We start from the raw sequence: 23,323 nt of genomic DNA on the forward strand, positions 1-23,323 counted from the left end.
AGTCTCAAGGTCATCAAATCAAAACATTTTTTTTTTCTGAACCCTGAGAATGTTTGTTTCCTTTTTAAATTTTGTCTCAGTATGTGGTTCTCTACACTTAAAATTCCCAAGGTGACTCATCATTTCCATATCAACAAGCAACTCTTCTTGTGGATTAGAATTAGTCTGGAGTAGTAGACCCCTCTGCCTGCCTTCCTAACAAGCCTGGATATCATTCCATTCCTTTGTTCCAGTCCCGAATTTCCTCTCACCAAATCGTTCTCATTTCTAATGCTTGTATACTTTTCATTAACCTGCTTTCAAAGAAAAATATTTTGCCATTACCACAAAAACTGTAATTCTAGGTGTAGAATCTGTTCCAAGATTATGATTTTTTTCTTGTTAAATACGTTAATTTAAAATCTTTGGAAGACCTGTGTAGACTTTTTTTTTTTTAACATCTTTATTGGAGTATAATTGCTTTACAATGGTGTGTTAGTTTCTGCTTTATAACAAAGTGAATCAGTTATACATATACATATGTTCCCATATCTCTTCCCTCTTGCATCTCCCTCCCTCCCACCCTCTCTATCCCACCCCTCTAGGTGGTCACAAAGCTCCGAGCTGATCTCCCTGTGCTATGCGGCTGCTTCCCACTAGCTATCTATTTTACGTTTGGTAGTGTATATATGTCCATGCCACTCTCTCACTTTGTCACATCTTACCCTTCGCCCTCCCTATATCCTCAAGTCCATTCTCTAGTAGGTCTGTGTCTTTATTCCCGTCTTGCCACTAGGTTCTTCATGACCTTTTTTTTTTTTTCCTTAGATTCCATATATATGTGTTAGCATACTATATTTGTTTTTCTCTTTCTGACTTACTTCACTGTGTATGACAGACTCTAGGTCCATCCACCTCACTACAAATAACTCAATTTCGTTTCTTTTTATGGCTGAGTAATATTCCATTGTATATATGTGCCACATCTTCTTTATCCATTCATCTGATGATGGACACTTAGGTTGCTTCCATGTCCTGGCTATTGTAAATAGAGCTGCAATGAAGATTTTGGTACATGACTCTTTTTGAATTATGGTTTTCTCAGGGTATACGCCCAGTAGTGGGATTGCTGGGTCATACGGTAGTTCTATTTTTAGTTTTTTAAGGAACCTCCATACTGTGTAGACTTTTTGAGGGTCGATATCCAGCTAAATTCTCTTTTACAGCTATGCCCTGTTCTTGTGCAGACTAAGCAAATTGTAAGCCTCATAAATATGCAAAACACAGTATTTAGGTAGTATCATAATAAGAATATAATGGGACATATTAGTTTTTGTTTCTACATTATTTTATTTATGCTACTAAGAAAATCTGATGCTACGGCAGCAGTCAGTTCCTGAAGTACCTGATAGGCACCAGCTCTCCCAACTGCTGCGTTGTTATCTGAATGGATTACTCCTTTTATCAGTTTTTCTTTTTCCCCCCTTTAGAGGACTTTGGACATTGATGCTCCATTGATAATTGTTAAGATGAAATTTTGATTATTAATGGATTATTAATCCATATAATACTGTATTTTCCTAACCATTAGTTTAGAATGCATGCATGCTTATTTTATTCCCTAAACCAATAGATGTATCTATCATCAAATGAAAAAGCTTAAATCAGAGTAAATAAACTGTAAATCAGAGTGTTATAATAAAAGAAAACATACCTTTAAAAGAAATGTATTGGTTTCAATATACAGACTCAGCAATTCAGGTGTCTAATATATTTATGGAGAAAAGATTCTATCCTCTGAAATTTCACTTAGGGAATAGTAAGTCCTAAATAGGAAAGCCCAGATATATAGTTTATTCTTATTTAAAAACTGTTATGCAAAAATTTAACATGGATAAGAATATTGGTCATGCTAATTCAAGGTGATGAAGAAAGACTAGCTGACAGTTGTAGCTGCTTATAAACCCACAACTTCCTCCAATTAAACTTCCTTTAAAGGAAAAAAAAAAACATAGAAGCTAAATGGAACATATTCTGATAAGGCAACTGCCAGATAGAATTTTACTTGTCAAATGCACAGCTTCTACCAAAACCAACACACAAAGCAGTGAAGTAACGTCTAAATTCATGTAGTTAAATCAAGACTTGAGACTCCAATTTCTATATTTTTTTCTTAAAAACCATAAAAGTGAAATTCTGTCAAAATATCCACATTACATGGTTGCATAACAGTGTGAACACTGCTGAACTGTGCACTTAAAAATGGTTAAGAGAGTAAACTTTATGTTATGTATATTATAGCACAATTTTTTTAAAACCAGAAAAAATCTACATTATGAAAAAATACAGTTTAAATCATTACAATTTCTATTTATGTGAATTTCTACTAAAATAAGAGAATTTAACTAGTTATTAAAATAAGACAATATTAAAATGAAAACTTTGAATTATTTAACAATTGTTCAGAATGTAATAAAACTGGTTTATAAAATTTTCATATTTCTCCTCCCTTTCCTAGTTTCAGAAATAAAAATGCAAATAGCATAAAAATGAAATAGAGTAACTTAACTATTAAGTTAGCCCAAATCCATTGTGGAATGAGGGGAAAACTAACTAGGCTATTGCTTATTGTACTTCAATGTCAACAATAAAAATAAGCTGTGTGGTAGTTATTACAAGTATTCATAAATATTCTAGCTCTTTTTCTTCTTGCTTAGATGAGTAAAACTAGGGATGGCCATGTGACTTGCTCTGGGCCAAGAAATGAGAGTGGAAGAGATAGTATCACTTCCAGGCAGAAGCTTTAAAAGCCGAAACATGCTTCACCATATTCTTTTTCTCTCCACTACAGTGACTGGTAATATTGTAAAGACTGGCTGTTCCTCAGCCAGGATTCTGGAATAAAACTGATAATGAAAAGGAAGAGGGTTCCAGCAAATCCACAAAAAACATATAGCATAAGTAAAAATAAATTGTTGCTCTTTTAAGTCTTTCAGATTTTGAGCATTTAGTTACCATAGCGTAACACCAGACTATCCTGATACAGATATAAAAACTGAATGCAAGGCAGTTGTGTAAAGAAAAGAATGGATTTCTACAAATGAGAGAGATGGAAGGATGGGCAGGAAGTGACAGGCTTCTATCCCTCCCCTGCCTGGGGCAGCTGCTCCAACAGAAGGCTTCCATCAGAGTATTGATTACAGGGCATTACGAAAAGTCATGAATGACAGAGAGTTCAGGGTGAGGGGCAGAATAAGCCTTGCCACCATAGGCAGGTTGCTAGAGCTGGCGGAAAGCCTCTACTATGCCTTCCCCTCCCAACCTGTAACCAGGTGCTGAGGAAAAGTAGGCTCCTCCCAAATGCCACCTCTCTCCTTCTTGCCATTTGAGGAAATCTGAACTTTAGTCTTGAGAGAATATAACAAGGTTCACCCATGAGGCATCAGGCCCATTTCTTAGCACGCAAGTACAAAAGCTGCCATACAAGTTTGCAGCCATCCTAGAGGATTTCATCCAAAGAAGATATTCAAGTACCAAGTTACTCATGCTACAGTTTCTTATTTCTTGTTGTCCTAATAAAGGCCGAGGAGAAGCTCAACTTTGAACAGAATCAACTAGTTTCTGCTGGTGAGGTGGGTAAAGTGTATTACAGAACTCAAAACTGGGAACTCCATCCGTTCATTTCATTTGTAACTTTTAGGATCACCTCATACAATTGTACAGGCTGTGCCCTGCATAACAGCACCCAACCAAGGAGGGGAGTGGTGGACTCTGAAGCTGCATCCACCAAGAAGGGCTACTTTTTTGTATTTCACACAAAGGTGCCTTCTGTTTGTCAAGATATGTGCCTACAGGTACCTTAGAGACTAGCTTACTGTTCCTTATCCACATTTATCAGAATTTCTTGGAGACCATCCTTAGGGGTACTATAGAGGAGACTTACTATGTACCAGACAATCATGGGACTCTGACCACTCTGGAACTCCTTGAGGTTTGATCCTTCCTGAAGATTACCATGATAACCTGCAGTGTATGTTTGTGAACTCGGACCACATATTGCCACAATCCTGTGTCTCAATGAGGAATATGGGCATGCCACTGGAGAATGAGTTATCAGAAATATTCTTCTACTAGAATTCTACATCCTGGAAGAAACTCTTCAGTGGATGGTGGTTTAAGAGAACTTCTACAGCACTACACCGATCAAATGACACCACTTTGATGTGCCAGAGCACAGGTTTTCTTAACTTTGACACTATTGATATTTTGGACCAGATAATTCTTTGTTATGGGATGGGGGGCTGTCTTGTGATTTGTAACATATTTGACAGTAGCCCTGGTTTTATCTACTAGATGCCATTAGCACTGCTCGCCCACCCCCAACTCCCAACTGTATAAAAACATGTCTCCAGACATTGTCAAATGCCCTCTGGCGGGTAAAAATGCACCAGGTTGACAACAACTCTGCTAGATCTACACTTCTATTTCCAGTATGAGACTGACGGCAAGAAGATACGTACTGGGACTAAGATGCCCACCACTACTTCCACCAGCCCTATGGCATTCGAGGCTGATGGAGGGCTCCCCTTGAGATCCCACTGGCAAACAGACAAAGAAACTCTGCCCAGCAAGTTGAGATAGCCCTACTCCCATCAGGCAGAAAAGAATGAACCTTGACTTTTTGCTTGCTTTTCCTCCCCTATCTCATCCCTCCCTCCTTCCATTAACCCCTCCTTCTACTTCTCCTAGAAGTAGAACCATGATTCCAAGCCACTGAGGTGATTTATCTTCCCAGACAAGATGTAGCCCAATAGCAAACCTTGCTACTGACCCCCTGTCAGCTCTGGCCTGGCACACAATGTAGACATGCCCTGGCGTTGGCTAGAAAAGTCTGGATTGCTATATTCCCAGCAGCCTCTTCAGCTTGCCTACTTTGGAAAGCCACTGTGGGCAGAAGCCCAGGCTCACAAACAGACTGATCAGTTTATACAACCTGAATGGATTGATATTTATCAAAACAGGGACATGGCCTGATCCTTGGACATGGATTGGGCAGTCTAATGCCTGCCTTCCCACAGGCATGGCCTGACACTAACTCCACTGCATTTAGATACTAGCTAGACCCAGATTTCTTAACCTTAACACACAAACACACACCAAAAATATATCTCATAAGCAATGGGGGAGGGGGGACTATATTCCTTACTCATAGTTCATGCCAAAATAAGTTCCATATAAATCAAAGTTTAAGCATAAAAATGCAGCTATAAGACCACTATAAAAAAATATGGGAGAACGTTTAATAAAATTGGAGTGAAAATGGCCTTTCCAATCAAAGCACAAAACTCAGGTCATGTGAGAGATTTCTTTGACCAAGTCGTTCCACGTCTACAAATTTATCTTACAGATATACTTGCATAAGTGGACAAAGAAATATACGTAACATCACAGAGCATAATGAACAGCAGACTGAAAATGGTACGTGTCCATTTATATCAAATCCAGTCCTGGATATATCAAATGTCCAGTCAATTGATGAAGACTGACTGAATAAAATATGGCACTTCGAGACAATGAAATATCATGCAGTTATGAAAATGACTAAAGAAGATTTAAATATACCAGTATGAAACAACCTATCAGATATATTGTTAAGTGAACACAAGTTACAGAAAGAATATGTAATGCCTTCCCTTTTATGCAAATAAAATAGCTATACGGAGAGATTTTTGCTTATGTATACAGACTGTAAGTATTTCTAGAAGGACACAAAAGAAATTTATGTGGGTACCTCTGGAGAGGAAGATGGGTCTGGAAAGGAAGGAAACTTGCTTTTTATTGTATATGCTTTGAAGTTTTTGAATTAGTTTTTAGATTGTGCATAAAATCCATCACAAAAAAATGAAATTAAAGAATAAAATTCAAAGGAAAATTTCAAAAAAGAATAGCAAATAACATATATATATATATAAAATAACTGAGAAAATTCTTACCTTTCTCTGCAAAATTTAAGTGAATGTAGTATTGCAGGTCTCTTTTGACGTAAATTCCATAAATGTAAGGTGTCATCAGCCAAGGCACTCACAAGAGCTCCCTTAAAAATAAAGTGTAATATATTTTATATAGAATACATTTATAAACATTAATGCTACTAAAGAGCTACCAAAAAAATCTTCCCAAATTTCAAAACTCTCTGCCAATAGATTTAGTTCTGAGAAACATTTGCCTCACCCAAATTCTAAACAGCAGATGTAAAAGAGTGTATTATGTGTATACGTATGTATAAAAATTACGTTTCAACTTCAACAATTTAAAGTATAATTTAATACCTTATAAACTAAAAGTGTACTAGGATCTAGTTGGATATAGTTATAGTTGATAACTAGCTATGTAAAATTAGAAGTCAGACTATAAGTTACTTGGTCCCTATAGTTCATCCTTCCTTGACTATATGATATGAAGTAACCTTCCCATTTTATTTGGCTTAAGACAAATCCTTATGAATGTACTCTGCTTGGATCATAATTCTACTACTAGAATGATATGGAAAACAAAAATAGCATTCAGCACTGTATAACTTCAATGGCCAAAGGGCTGAAAAATCTGACTAATTTAGAAAGTTAAAACAGCTGATACTATTAAATACTATTAAGTCTGGAGAAGAAAACTTTTGGCAGTATGTGAGAATCATGCAAGGGGCTCAGTCTCACCCCAGACCTGACAAATCAGAAATTTCAGATCAAGGACCATTGCAGGTGTATTTTTAAAAATCTCCAGAGGTGATTCTGATGTGTGAATAGGATTAAGAATCTATAGGCTAAGGCTGATTTATTAAGACATATGAATGTTTTTCCTCAAAAGAGGAAGATACTCCTCATCTACACTGAGAGAATAAGACAAAAGATGCAACACGAAGAACTTTAATTTCAAAAAAGATTTGCAATTCCAGTCATTTAGGTTATTATGAGAAATCTTAAAATTTCCCTCTTTTAAAATAGGAGAGTTTCTCATTTATCTAAGAGAACTAAAATAGCTCTGAAGACAAGATTTACATTAAATGATCTCTCCAAGTCCTTTCCAATTTGAAATTCTATGAGGGCTACTCTACTGTGTAACTCCTATTGCTACAACATGACTATTGGAAAACAGAAATACAGGAAGCCCACATACCCTTCCTTTCACTAGAAAGCATCCTCTTATCTCTATCACTCTGAAGCAGAGAAACTAAAAGGATTCAGGGTATAAAAGATTTATACTTTTCATTCTTACTTCCACCAGTTTCAGGCCGGGTCATCTTCTTTCTCAAGATGTTTGCCCCATCTTTGTATTTCAAGGAAGAAGAGAAGATGTGGAGCCAAAATGGCAATCGCAGCTGACCGCCTACGGTGGCTCACTTACCTACATGTGGTTTTCCAAAACTGAAAGCAAATAGCTACTCCCAATTGTCAGATTCCCATAGCCATCACCATGTAAATATTCATATTCTGCTAAGCATTTTTTAAAACTGTCATTTTTAAGTACTTAAAAATGTAACATTTAAGCATGTAAAATAACAGTCATATCAAAGAACTTTATGATAAATTCTATAGAAAAGCAGCTTGTGTTATGAATAATGAGAGCATCAACTAGTTAAGATTTCTAAAATTTAGGCGTATAAGTAATCTGTTTGCAATGTGTTATTTACATTGGCTCATACTGCTTAAAAAAAAAAAAAATCTCAACACAAGTATAAAGATGGAGAATAGGTTAGTGGTTGCCAGGGATTAGGGACTGAGAGCAGGAGGCGGTGCAATTAATTATAAAGGGGTAGCCTGAGGGCATTCCTTCACGGTGATGGGACTGATCTGTAATCTTGTTCCTGCTGGTCATTACACGAAATGTATGTAGGGAATAAAAGTGCATGAAATGATACACACATACACACAATGAGTGCATGTAGAAACTGGTGGTGAAATGTAAATAAGGTCTGTAGTCTAGTTAAGAGTATTGTATTGATGTCTTTCTCCTGGTTTAATATTTTACTATTGTTACATAAAATGTTACTATTGGGGGAAATGGGGGAAGGGTACATAGGACCTCTCTATTCTGAAACTAATTGCCAGTCTAATTATTTCATAATACAATTTTTTTTTTTAAAAAGGAAAAATAATCTCACATATGGATTCAACAACTTTCTACACTGTGATATTTTTATGTGTGTAGTTTAACATTTTACGATGCCTATTATTCAGCCCTACACAGAATACTGAAGTTTTTAAACACTTCCTCTGACCCTGAAAAACCTACACGATTGCATATCATTTGGATCATAGTTTTACTAAAATTTTTATATTACCCTCTTTAACTCTTTACATCAATACTGCCTCTCTTAAATCCTCTGATATGAAGAAAAGATTTATCAAAAGCCGAAAGTATCGAGTATATTTTTTTCTCTCATATACATCTAGAAATTTATTCCATGAAACCCAAGGACTTAGGGGCAAAAAGAATGCCCACAAACTATCCTCACATCTAAGTATAGCAGAATCTTTTCTAGAGTAATTCTTCTTCTAGCTTTTCTAGCTTCTAGCTTTTGCTTCTAGCTTTTTTCCTTCTAGCTTCTCCTGCCTGTCACTACTTGCAGTAAACATCTACTGTCAGAGCTGCTCATACTTTTTTAAAACCTGCAAACACATTGTTTACTCTGCTAATAAAATGATGTATCTCTAGCTCCTTCCAAACTTTACACTCTATCAGAAAGAAAGGCATCAATTACTTCCACCAATAAGTGACACAACAAGAACTTTGGACAATAACCAGTTTCTAATGGAGTTTGGTTTCCTGGATGTATTTCAAAACAACCCACTGGAGAAATACAATTTGTTATTTATAATAAGGTCAATCTTTGAAAAAACTTTAACGTAGACTTTTATATGTTACATAACTTTCAATATTCTTGAAATAAAATTTAAATGCAGCACACTGTACCAAAAAGATCTACCTTATGCCATTCTATTTTCAACACTGTTTTGAGAAACATCTTACATTATTTATGTAACTGTCTGTGATGATGCCTTAAAGTGAATTACTATTAGCTCTGACCTACAAGACATTCATTTTTGTTCAAATATTTAAATATAATTGCATGCAAGAATTCTGAAAGATGGGATGTGGCCCTATTTCATACATAAGCAGGTGAGATTAAAGCAATTCACTAACCTCGTTAATCAGGAACTGGAGCTGGATTACTGCAACTCCACTGTCATGTTGGCAATAACATTCTACTCCTGGACGACCAAAGCTGTCATTAATTTCATTAAGGAGTTTATGGTATGTGTGAGCTTTTTTATAGCAATTGATAAGTTATATAATAGACTCAAATATTTCAATGACCTGATACAGGCTATCTACTAAGGTTGAGATTTAGAGTTAGGTGATTACACAGCAATCTAATCAGCTAGTTCCTGTTGATAATCAGAATTTTCAGAGATTTCAGGTCTAACAGAAATAAGACAACTGTCCCTTCTAGAAAAAAACAATTAAAAACAGCAATATACAGAACCAAGCTACATATATTTAATATACTTTACTCTGGCCCAAGTCTTTTTCTTTCCCTTAAAGTAAAAAGAAGAGAAAAGGGAGTTTATCTGTAGCGCTTCCAATTTTGCTGAAGTCAAGAAACAAACCTGAAAAGTAGACAAATGTCATTTTAGAATATTGCTTTTAGGTACAATCTTCTTACTGGCATCTTTCATTCCTGTAGTGTCATTTTTAAATAGTGTAAGCTAAAAATATAATGAAGAACCACATAACTATGTTTGTAATTGTGGCAGGTTATATCACCAATGAATGTATCAACCTTTTACAATACGCTTGAACACAGATTAATATGTAAATATCCATTAATTTGCATATAACAGGAAACGTACAGCATTTTCTATGTTAAGCATTATAGTAAACTTGTCATATATATTAATTCATTTAATCCTCACAACAATGAAGAATATGTAATTTCCCCCATATAAACAGATAAGAAAACTGAAGCACAGAGAAATTAACCTGTCCAAGTCATACAACTAGAAAGTATAGCAGAAATTGAATTTGAATAAGCATTCTAGCTCCAGAGTCTATACTCTTAATTGGTAAGTTATGCTGAGTAAAAAAACAAAAACAAAAAACCCCAAACACTTACAGAACTTACTACATGCCAGGTATTGTTATACGCTTTTTACCTTCATAAACTTGAGATAAGTTAGCCATTTTAACACACTGCTACACTAATATTTTCACTAGTTAATATTAATTGAAAATAAAAAGTTAAATCTAAAAATAAAATTTGATGGGATTTAATAAAATTATACCCCTCTTTATACAAAGTCACATTCAAGTGAATAGACTATTTCTATATTCTATTAGTACATGCCCTATGGTTCTTCTTAATTAAAAATAATTGCACCAAAAGGTTAAATTCCTATTTTCTATATATATATTTTTCCCTTTGATTTCTAGAAGTCTTTCTAGGTGATATTTATTTTCAGTGGCTTTTATTTTATTACTAGCAATTAACTCTTCTATTATTTTATAAACTAGTAGACTAACTGAACATGTTTAGCCTATAGTACCCTACTCTTTAAATACTTCAAAGTTTTTATTACTATTATTAATATCAGTAGTAGTATTTTTGCTACATCAATTGCCCAAATGCAACTACATGAAGCTAAATTTGAAATTGCTACTATTGGCACTTGGTAGTGCCACGTCACACCCTGATAGGCCAAAGATAGGTCTACATTTCTGTTCATCCATTTCTTTTGTCAGATGACAGCAGAGACCTTCACCTTTTAGCCAGTATTTCTAATTTCTAAGTAAGTCTAAGAAATTACTAATTTCTAAGTAAGCCTAAGAAATTACTAATTTCTAAGTAATTCTAATCTTTCCAGTTAAAATTCTTTCTGGCACCAATTAGCATATTCTATATTCCCACCTTATATAAATGGAGTAAAATTTCTCTTATCTGACCAGATCAGGATTAACTAAGTTAATTAAAAATACAAGCTACTGTAGAGGATTAAAAATTCTACTTACCTATTTTTTCATAAAACATATACAATTCTGCTAATCTTGTGATATTCACCAAAGATTATTTTCTTTAAGTGTGGATCTATTACTTACGGTTCAGAATTGTTTTTCTTAAATAAAACATAGCTGTAACTACCCGGGTATAAGATTTGCAGTTTAATTTTTTAAATGGCATTTTAAAGATACTGGAAATGCAAACTAAGTGCAACATTTGCACAGAGTCTTATTATTTCTTTTCCAGTCATCTACTGCTTTCTCATCCATACAGCATCAGACAGGAAATTTTAACTGATTAACCTTCATGAAGTCTTTCCAAAGTATCTATTTTGGATTTTTATATTTTTAAAAACACTATTTGCATTCACATTTCATCATTATTGTTATATATTATTAAAGTGAATTACTTGATTATAATATCAAATATAAAAGGCACAAACAGATTTGTGAATACACAAAACAGATTCATGGTAAGTAAAGAATATGCAAACACCTTTACTAATTTGGGCCTCCTGGAAAATAGCCTACTGGTCTTGAAACTTCAGCATGCTGTGGGCATCTATCAATATTTATTCACAGAGAATGAAAAGTGTCAGTGACCTCCCTGGTGACACAGTGGTTAAGACTCTGAGCTCCCAATGCAGGGAGCCCGGGTTCGATCCCTGGTCAGGGAACTAGATCCCATATGCATGCTGCAACTAAGGAGCCCGCCTGCCACAACTAAGACCCGGTGCAACCAAATAAGTAAATAAAATATAAAAAACTAAATAGATTAAAAAAAAAAGTGTCTGTAAATCCAGGAAGTCAGTTACATGGAGATCAAGGAATGTTTTACTCTTACTCTGTGTGTGACACTATTCTAGACAAAACTGTACTTTTTATGACATTAGTATTTATAGTCATTTTACTTCTAGCTAAGATGATAAATATATTTTCTTAAAAATAAGAACCACTTACTGAGTATCTACTAAGTTTTAGCCACCGTGTCTTAAATCCTCACAGTAACTTTAGAAGTTTGTTATCCCAGGAGTTCCCTGGTGGCCTAGTGGTTAGGATTCTGGGCTTTCTCTGCTGGGGCCTGGATTCAATCCCTGGTCGGGGAACTGAGATCTCACAAGCCGCGTGGCACAGACAAAAATAAATAAATAAATAAAAGTTTGTTAGCCATATTTCACAGATGATAATTCTGAGGCTCAGAGAAGTGTTTTTTTGTTTTTGTTTTTCCCAAGGTTACTACTGACTTATTTCCCTTTTCCTTTGGAAAGGGTAGTATTGTGCTGCAGCCGACCCTGAAGGGTCCTAACACTAAAAAAGCCCTATGGGGAAAATTTTTATAACAAATCATTACTTCATAATAACAGAAAGTTTAAAACTAAATTTTAAGTAATGGATATCGCTTATATATAATCAAGAGATATTAGTGTGGAAAGAACAGAAGTTTCAGAGCAAGTAGTTCTCAATCCTGGTGGTATCAGAATTCTGGCTCTACTGCAGATTTACTAAACCCAAATTGCCGGAGAAGAAGCTTGAGTGGGTATTTTGTTGTTGTTGTGTCCATTGTTATTGTTCAGGTGCCACAGGAACATCTGAGGCACAGCGAGAATTAAGACACCTACTTTCAAAACAATGCCAGCTCCATAATTAGTTGCTGGGATCTGCGGAGAATTACTACACTTCTCAAATTTCTCTATAAAATGCTATCTAGTCTAGCTTGCAGAATGGTGGTGAGAATTAAAACTGTAGACTAACCAGATGGTGGCTATTATCATTATTTAACACAATGTATTCACTACTTTAACAAGAATTAAAGTTATCTTACAATGAACAAATCGTAATGCAAGAATGTCAACTCAATATATTATATTACAAAAGACCATGTCATAGATGCAAATATTCATATCCTTTCCTACCTATAATGATTATTGCATATATGGTTCTCCTAATATTTGGCATTACTAAGTATTAACAGTTTTATTAAAAAATGGTCACTCACTATAACAAAGGTCTTCTTGGAAAATTCACATTTATTGTGGCTATGTTCAAAACTACACGAGAAAACAAAGCATCTGAAATTAAAATGAAGAAAAACCAAAAGGAAAGATTACATATAAACAATCTGCAAAGATATTTTTTATATGTAGAAATATTCACTTATTAATCTGACATCTGCCCTTTTATATACACATGAATCCACTGTAAGGCAAATCCAAATTATAGGCTACACTGAGTATTTCTTGGTGTCAATTTATCTTACTTTCTAATTCTGAACTCCAATGTATTCTTTTAAAAATGTTGCAATCTTCCTATCTTAGATACCTTTAGTCTCAATTTTTCTACTGCTCACCTATCAAGAGCTTTGATATCTACCTAACCCTACCAGTCATCTTTGTTTCCGGAGTAAGCCAGCAATTTATCTGACCCATGACACAGGCCAGATACTTCCTGCACAGCTACACTCATGGTTTTTGTCCAGATAAGCACCATCAGAACTCCTGAAGAGGAGCTGCAGAAGGCAAGGCTGTTTGGTTGGGAGCAGAGTCACTGAATACAGACATGATCTTTGAGTTCAGACATGATCCTCAGGGTGAGCAGACATTCAGTCCTGTCTAAAACAACTGTAAGACATTTGGTCCACACCAAAAGGTTCTTGATATTGGGTCCTGTCCAAAACCATTTTGCATAGACCAAATATGCTCATGGACATTTTGGATAGGACTAAATTTAAAGAAACTTTTGGCATGCACCAAATGTCTTATGAGTGTTTTAGACAGGACCAAATGTCCTGCATTTCTTAATAAAACTGTTAATACTTAGTAATGCCAAGCAATAGGGGAAAAAGAAATATTTAAGGAAAAAAATAACATAATAAACCTACCAGTTAATGAAGAATAATCAGGAAGACATATGTAATGACAGATAAGCAGAAACAAAGACTAGATCCAGTAAAATCTTTTATTTTATAATACTGTACCACAAATTAAAAATCAAAATAAGCATTCATCCAATTGTCTAAATGGTTATTATATATACGTATATATTTGGTTGGAAAGGGAGAGAGAAAAGAGGAATTTGGAAGCTTTTAAGTACATCATCATCATCATAGTAGTTACGATTTGTTGAACACTTAATGTGTCAAGCACTGTACATGTATTACCTCACAAGGAGTACGCTCTATTATAAGCTCTGTTTTTACAAATTAGGAAACTATGTACAACAAGGTTAAATAGATTAGCCAAAGCCATACAGCTAGTCAGTAAGGATGCTGGGGTTTGAACCCAAACAGTCTAACACCAGAACATACACAGATAGGCAGACACACACACAAATCAAACCTCACTGCTCAAACAGCCAATTTTCACATGTAAATGTCACTTCCTGACTTATTTTAAGTCATTTTAAAACTGGAGAATTAACAATGAGGAAATACTTAAAATCAGTATCACTAAAGTCAGACTTGTCTAAAACAATAAAACTAGACCAAATGTAACTTTTAGTAGAAAGTAAACACCATAAAACCAATTAGGCATAAACAATAAACCAACCAAAAATTTTTTTCTAGGTTCATTTTTCATGTTTGTTCATGGTAATAAACACCTATTTTAATAATGAAGCACTATGGACAAGCAGAAAAAGCAAAAAGCTGGAGTTCTGTATCTCAAAATTTCAACTAGAATCAGAATAGTCTCCTTACAAATATCATCATGTGTAGAATGATGAGCCAACAAACATTTTAGAGACTATAGCCATGTGAGAGGAACAGTTCCTAGTAAAGTTAAATAAGATACTAAAATGAGTAAACAACCCTGTCTTCAAAAAACAGAATCAAAACACTGTATTAGTAGAGTAAAGGATAAAAACCACATGATCATACCAATAGAAAAAGCCTTTGACAAAATCCAATGCCCTTTCATGATAAAGCACTCAAGGAGAAAGGAACTTCCTCAACTTGACAAAGGCCATATATGGAAAACCCACAGTTAACATCATTATACTAATGCTGAAAGACTGGATGCTTTTGTGCTAAGCTCAGGAAAAAGACAGGATGTCCACTTCTACCATTTCTACTCAACCTTATACAGGACGTTCTAGCCAGGGAAAACAGGCAAGAAAAAGAAATACAAAGCATCCATGTTGGAAAGGAAGAAATAAAGTAAAACTATCACTACACGATCTTGTAGATGGAAAATTCAAAATCTTAAAATTTAGAATAAACTAAAAAATTCAAAAAAACTATTAGACAGCAAGGTTGCACAACATAAGATCAATATACAAAAATCAACTGTACTTCTACACACTGGCAATAAACAATCTGAAGTGGAATTAAGAAAATAATTCCATTTATAAGAATGTCACAAAGAATAAAATACTTTGGAATAAATTTATCCAAAGAAGTGCAAGACTTGTGCACTGAAAACTACAAAACATTGTTGAAACAAGATCTAAGTAAATGGAAAGACATCCCATACTCATGAAACAGAAGACATAATAATTGTGAAGATGGCAATATTCAAACTGACCTACAAAATTAACACAATATCAGAATCCCAGCTGTTTGCAGAAACTGACAAGCTGATCCTAAAATTCACATGGAAATGCAAGGAACCCAGAACAGCAAAATAATCTTGACAAAGAACAAAGTTGGAAGACTCACAATTCCCCAATTTCAAAACTTACTACAATGTTATAGTAATCAAGACAGTGTGGTGTTAGCATAAGGGTAGATATATAGATCAACGGAATGATCTAAGAGTCCAGAAACAAATATTTATGATCAATTGACTCTGACAAGGATGTCAAGACACTTTAATGGAGAAAGAATAGTCTTTTCAACAAATGGTACTGGGACAAATGGATAGCCACATGAAAAAGAATGAATTTGGATCCCTATCTCACACTATATACAAACGCTAGCTCAAAATGGAACAGAGATCTAAATGTAAGAGCTAAAACTCTAAGACTCTTAGAGGAAAACATACGAGTTAATCATTGTGACCTCAGATAAAGTCATGGTTTCTTAGATATAAGACCAAAAGCACAAGCCACAAAGAAAAAAAAAGATAAATTGGACTTCATCAAAATTAAAAGCATTTGTGCCTCAAAGGACACCATCAAGAAAGTGAAAAGACAATCCACGGAATGGAAGAAAATATTTGTGAATCATATCTTATAAGGATTTAATATCCAGAATATATAAAGAGCTTTAACAACTGAACAAAAAGACCACCCAATTTAAAAATGGGGAAAGAAAAATGAATAGACATTTCTCAAAAGATATGCAAATAGCCAAAATATATACGAAAAGATGCTCAACATCATTAGTCATTAGGGAAATGCAAATCAAAACCATAATGAAATATCACTTCACACCCTCTTGTATGGCTGTAATAAAGACAACAACAAGGTTTGGTGAGGATGTGGAGAAATTAGAACCCTCAATTATTGCTGGGAGGAATGTAAAATGGTGCAGCCACTTTGGAAAATAGAGTGGTAATTCCTCTATTATATACACAGAGTTAACATATGACTCAGCACTTCCACTGCTACGGATAAAAACAAGAGAAATGAAAACATGCATACACAAAACTTCTACACAAATGTGCACAGCAGCATTATTCATAATAGCCAAAAAAGAGGAAAATCCAAATGTCCATCAACTGATCACTGGGTAAATAGTATGTAGTAGACTTATACAATGGAATATTCAGCCATAAAAAGAAATAATACACACTACAATATGGATAAACCTTGAAAATATCACGCTAAGTAAAAGAAGCCAATCATAAAAGACTACACATTATATGACTGCATTTATATGAAATGTCCTAAATAAAATCTATAGAAATAGAAAGTAGATATGTGGTTGTGAAGGATTGGGTTAGAGAGGGTGATGGGGACGGATTGCTAATAGGTATAAGGTTTCTTACTGTGGTAATGAAAACGTTCTGAAATTAAAAAGTGCTGATGATTGCATAACTCTGAATATAATGAAAAGCACTGAACTGTACACTTGAAAAGGGTGAATTTTATGGTATATTCAAATATTTCAATAAAACGTATCTTAAAAAAGAATCAGCTTCAATGAATGAAAACAAATAGCCAAAAATAAGACTGAATTTAAAGCCAAAATGATTGTAGTTACTAATGAAACAAGTTAAAACATTATATTCTTAAATATAATTTAAAAATCCCTTTTATCTGAGATTTAAAAATATCTTTTATAAGCAACAAGTGAATATAACTATTTAGCAATCTAAATGAAATGCAGCATAGTAAGAGGGCAAAATAAGTTAAACATTTTTGCAATTAAGCTTTTTTCTTTCTGTCCTGCACCCAATTTTTAAACATTTTAATTTCATTCAAGATTTGAACACAGGAAGTATTCAACAGATAAGAAACAACGAAAATGCAGTGTTCTCTTAAACAAATGAAAACTTCAATCATAGAAAGAAATAGTATGGTTTTAGAAACACGTAAGTAAAATCCCAAGAAAAATATGTCTTTTCCTTTATAAATCATGATCATTTATGTTCCATCTAATAGTGTAAAATACACATTAATCCTTAAAATATACAGATAAAAAATTTTCAGGAAATTCCAATATAAAAAACAGTGTATTAAAAAGTAGGGAAAAGATGCTTTGGTTCAAGATAGTAAGCTGAACATATATGTCTGCCATAACTTTGTTTTAAGAACCTAAGAACCTGCTAAAAAAAAAGTACAGCCAAAAGATAAAAAAAACTTGGAAAATATAAGAAAAAAAAATGCACTATAAAAGACTTTTAGGAAAGGTAACATAGAATAAGAGGAAAAAAATGTTATCAAAGAAGTAACAGGACAAAAATGTGTTTTACTTAGCTTCTAAAAAAAAAAAAGTGTCTTCAGATGGAAGTACCCAGAATGATAAATAAGACCCATACCTAAATATACCACTGTAAAATCTTATTGCACAAACACTTAAGACCCTATAGCCTATCAGGAAAAAAATTACCATTTGGATGGCAATAATAACACAAATAAAAGAAGAAACAAAGCAGAGCTTCTTATACTAAAGACTCTACTTTGTCTCCACATTTCCCATTTTGTAGCTCTTAAAAGGTAAAGAGAACAAGCAACAGAATATTCCTTAACCATGTCTGCTTAACCCACTCATTTCTCTTATTGAGAACTTTAATATGCATTGGGGATATAAATCATAGTCCCTATCCTCAAAAGTCTTAAACTCTAGTAATAGAAATATAAAAGCAAGAGAGCAGATAGGTGCACAGATACTCCCAAATGGTGTTCATTTTGTAGACAAGAATTTAGCTTGAAAAGAAAAAACACTTCCCAATTACTTTCACGATCATCAGTTCATTTGGGCTTTAGCCTGTCTTACAGTATTCTATGTCCATGCTGTTCTTTTGTTTTCCTCCTTCCTTTTTACATAATCATATTGAATTCTGTTGGTACTTCCTTGTTGCCTTCAACAGGCATCACCTGTGACTAGTAGAATAAAAAATAGTAAAAGAAGCAGGCAATGGGACCCCAGCCAGTGATAAGTTCTGAAAGTACAGCTCCTAGGCAAGTTTCACTGCCGCTGATTATACATATATTTGACAACCTCTACTTTTATGAAGAATGTGGTAATATCAAGAGTGGTATATACTTAGGAAACTGTTAAGATTTTTAAGATTATGTACCTTCTCAGAGAAACTGTTCATCAATTCCTGTCACCAAGGAAAAAGGCAAAGAAAGTACTGGCATTATTCCAACATCTACAGAAGTGACATCTTCAATTTTCCAACCTAGAAAGAGAAGATTGGAGTACCTATAAAATGGAAAAGAACTGCAGAACTTTGATATCCTGTGCAGTTTCTGAAGACACACTTATATCCTGCAAAGTTTAAAAATAAGAATATGGAAAGCTGTATTTTTCATGAACTCATAAGTGACTAATAAATTATCCCATGTTTAATTATGCAATATTCTGTGAAATAACTTTCTTTGAGCAGATATTCTGCTAACAAACCAAGAAAGACTTTTAAGGGTAAATTGCTCCTTCCTGCCACAGTAAAAATACTAAACCCAAGAGCATAATTTTAATCCATCAGAAACCCTGAAGATTTCCACTAACTTCTGTTACCACTTCTTTTAGTACATTCTTAGACTTTTAGCAAACAGGGTAATTCATAACTCTTTAAGTATTCTAGTAAGCCTTCAAGGTGTCTACTGTGAATTGGCTTACTTTTCTGTGAATAAAAGGTCAGTGGATGATTTTTATTTTTAATGGCCTAAGTCTTGAACCATAATGTGATTATTTTTCAATAACGAAGTTAAAATCTAAATACCACCATAGTGTGGTCAAAGAATATTGATGAAAGCACCCTTAAAATGAAGAGAGGGTGAACTTTAGCATCAGACCAACTCTACCATTTACCCTGAACATAAACAACAAATCAATTAGCACGTGAAAGCTTTCACTTCTTTGTTATTCTATACTGTTATGAGGAATAAATGGGGGGCAACAAATAAAAGGGGCAGTACATCATACATTTATCCTGGTCAAGATAATACAACCTATTCAAAAAAATAAAATTTCTAAAAGTAGCAGATAACCAGAGAAAAAATGGAAATACATATACTGATCTGCGATAACTAAGACAACCTACCCGTGCTGCAGAGTTCTCTTCCGTGAACTGCTTCGCCTGCCTCCTTCGTCTCATCAGTGTGAGGATCACCTGCAACTTTGAGACTAGACTTTTCAACCTCATAATTAGACTCCACGGTCTTTTTTTTTTATTGCTGGTTCTCATGTCCAGTGATACACTGCTAGGAAGAGGAATAATTCAAACCTGGAATTCCAGTTCCTTTCCATCTGCATAAATATTTTGTACAGCTTCATAGCCCTGTCTCCAAAGGCAATGACAGAGCAAAGTGTCAGCTTATTTCCTTATGGTTGGTGATACCACAAGTCTCAAGATGTTATGATTGCTTTAAAATGGCATCCTTTCCACACACACTGTACTGAACATGATTCTTATCTACCATTTGCCTCACTAAGAATACTACTACCCTGCCTACCAAACATTTAACCAGTACTCCTCAATTCTGGCTCTACATTATAAGCATCCATGGACATTTAAGATAAAAAAAAATTACAGATGTCAAACCCCATGCCAGACTCACTGAATCAGAATATCTAGAGAAGAAATCCAAACACATGTTTGGGCATTGTTTTGGGTTTTTTTCAGCTCCACAAATCATTCTAATGTATATAGCCATGGTTCAGAACAATTGCAAAACCTTGTGGGCAAAAGTATAACTAAGCATTATCTTCCACAAAATTCATATATTGATATACATACACACATATTGTATATATATATGAATAATTAAATTATTCTGTTTGAAGAAAGAAAGTCTGAAAAATTATCATGAATCCCCTGAATATCTCATCACAGGTCTTACTTTCCAAACTTCTAAAAATTTGCTACTTCCATCTGAACTAGTTCTAATCAACTTGATAGGAATATGCTCAAAACAAGAACTTAAGTCTTTACCAAAGTTTAAGATAGTGAAGAACATCTCATTTTGTATTTTATGACCTATGAATGTATTTGCAATACAAAGCCTTTGTCAAATAGCAATTATTTTCACTTTCATAGTACAGTCCCCCTAATTGTATAGTTTCATCTGCTTGACAAACATCAATGTAAAAACCTCTTTTTGAAGATCATGTGTTTTTCACCTATAAAAATTAAAACAGACTTCCTACTTCTCATCCAGCACATAAGAAATTTGGAAGTTGTCATTCTGTCCTAACAATAAATAAAAATCTGTTCAAACTAAAAATCAACAACTCTTCTTAGATTCGTAAGACAAGTGAGGTCACAGGGCAAATGGCTGCCCCTAAAATTGCAGACACAGATAGGCCAATACAGAAAATCACAACTTACTGAAACAAACCAACCAGCAGACACCTCTGCAGAAATCAGTGCTGGGGCAGGAAAACCTAAACTGTACTTGATGAACTGCTGGAGGCCTAAAGTAGACAAGTCTGTTAGAAACTCCAGGAGGACCCAGTCATGGGAGGGATCCCCATACATTAGTGAGTTTTACCTCCATGGGCTCTACCAAGTTCTCACAGTGACTATCTGAGAAAAACCCCTTCCTACTTCCAGGAGGGGGAAAGGGAAAAGCAACCATTTTTAAATACACTGGAGCGTTCTGTTCATAACAAGGTCTGCCCGCTGGAGAAACTAACGAGAGCCTAAACTGCTGGGGGCTTATCAGAGCCTAACTGACCTGAAGGAAGGGAAATATCCAACTTCAACCCACTCTAGCCATCCTAACTCCTCTGAGGGAAGTGGGAGGAGAGGGGAATTGAGGAGCACCTGTGTAGTTCACAGTCCAGAAGCACAGGCTCACTAAAAGACTGCGACCTAATAACGCTTCCCCTCCCCTTACCACCAAAAATGAATCTAGACACAGACCTTACATCCTTCACAAAAATTAACTCAAAATGGATGGTAGACCTAAATGTAAAACTCCAAACTATAAAATTCCTATAACATAGGAGAAAACCTAGATGACCTTGTGTATGGCAATGACTTTTTAGATACAACACCAAAGGCACCATCCATGAGAGAAAAAAATGATAAATTGGACTTGATTAAAATCTTCTGCTCTGTGAAATGCAGTATCAAGAGAATGACAAGATAAACCACAGACCTGAAGAAAATATTTGCAAAAGACACATCTGATAAAGTACCATTATCCAAAATACACAGAGAACTCTTAAAATTCAACAATCAGATAACAAACAACCCAATTAAACATGAGCCAAAGACCTTAACAGACACCTCACCAAAGAAGATATACAGATGGCAAATAAGCATATGAAAAGATGCCCCACATACGTCATTGGGGAAATGCATATTAGAATAAGGAGATACCACTACAAACCTATTAGAAGAGCCAAAATCCAGAAGTGACAACACCAAATGATGACGATGATGTGGAGCAAAAGAGCTCTTGTTCATTGTTAGTGGGAATACAAAATGGTACAGCTATCTTTGGAAGACAGTTTGGCAGTTTCTTACAAAACTAAACATACTCATACAATCTAGTAGTCACACTCCTTGGTATTTACCCAAAGGAAATGAAAATTTATATCCACACATAAACCTGTGCATGAATATGTAGAGCCACTTTTTCAAAATTGCCCAAACTTGGAAGCAACTAAAGATGTCCTTCAGTAGGTGAATGGATAAACAAACTGTGGTACATCAGACAATGGAATATTATATAGCACTAAAAAGAAATGAGCTATCAACTATGAAAAAACATAGGAAACTTAAATGCATATTACTAAGTGGAAGACAATCCAAAAAGGCTACTTACTATATGATTCCAAATACGTAACATTCTGAAAAAGGCAAAATTATGGAGACAGTCAAAGGATCACTGGTTACCAAGAGGTAGGGGAAAGGGAGGGATGAAAAGGTAGAGCACAGAAAATTTTTAGGGCAGTGAAACTGTTCTATACAATAATATAATGGTGGATACATGTCATTATACATTTGTCAAAACCCACAGTACGTACAACACCAAGAATGAACCCTAACATAAACTATGGACTTTGGGTGATGATGTGTTAATATAGGTTCATCAACTGTAACAGATGTACCACTCTAGTGGGGGATGCTAATAATGGGGGGAGTCTGTGCCAAGCGGGAACAGGGGTATATGGGAAATCTCTGTACTTCCTGCTCAATTTTGCTGTGAGGCCAAAACTGCTCTAAAAAGTAAAGTCTGCCAAAAAATTAATATGTTAAGAAATGAAGCTAGCCACATTCTGATGATTGTAAGGGTGGACATAATTTTTACTGCTCACTCACAATTCTAACATCCTGCTAGTCTGCTATTTAAGCAAAACTATAACGTGCACTATTTCTACAGTAAAAATTTAACGAAATGCTAAAATTAACCATGAGAGATGCATAGGTCAACATTTAAAACTTCCTTAATCCAACACAATTGCAATATTTGACAGTAAATGTCAAATGGTATTTAAAAAATTGTCAGTCAACTGCTTTCTTTTCATGTGAGTGAAACATCAAAACAAAGTAATTGCAGCATCTAGACTAAAATATAATTATAGCATTAACTGGGTTGAAACAGGCCTCTAGTTACATCTTCCACTATTATTTTGAATAAGAATTTTTTATTATTTTTGAATAGAGTGGTTCAAAAATATTCATCCTTATTATTTACTGCTTTGGAGTTAGGACTGTCTCTAAAGAGGTCA

General features: G+C 34.6%; 1 protein-coding gene across 4 annotated transcripts in view; it reads right to left on the reverse strand.

The window, feature by feature from the left end:
* The window catches only part of STXBP5 (syntaxin binding protein 5), a 169,079-nt gene that overhangs the window by 133,626 nt on the left and 12,130 nt on the right, over window positions 1-23,323 (reverse strand). For all 4 annotated transcript variants that reach the window (XM_061206752.1, XM_061206751.1, XM_061206750.1 and 1 more), the window contains exons 3-4: window positions 9,178-9,259; window positions 5,973-6,073 (exon numbers count right to left, since the gene is read on the reverse strand). In XM_061206752.1, coding sequence (XP_061062735.1) covers window positions 5,973-6,073; window positions 9,178-9,259 — 183 coding nt within the window. The remainder of the gene's footprint in view (window positions 1-5,972; window positions 6,074-9,177; window positions 9,260-23,323) is intronic.

The sequence above is a fragment of the Eubalaena glacialis genome, chromosome 12, assembly GCF_028564815.1.
Source record: "Eubalaena glacialis isolate mEubGla1 chromosome 12, mEubGla1.1.hap2.+ XY, whole genome shotgun sequence".
In the NCBI taxonomy this organism is placed as follows: Eukaryota; Metazoa; Chordata; class Mammalia; order Artiodactyla; family Balaenidae; genus Eubalaena; species Eubalaena glacialis.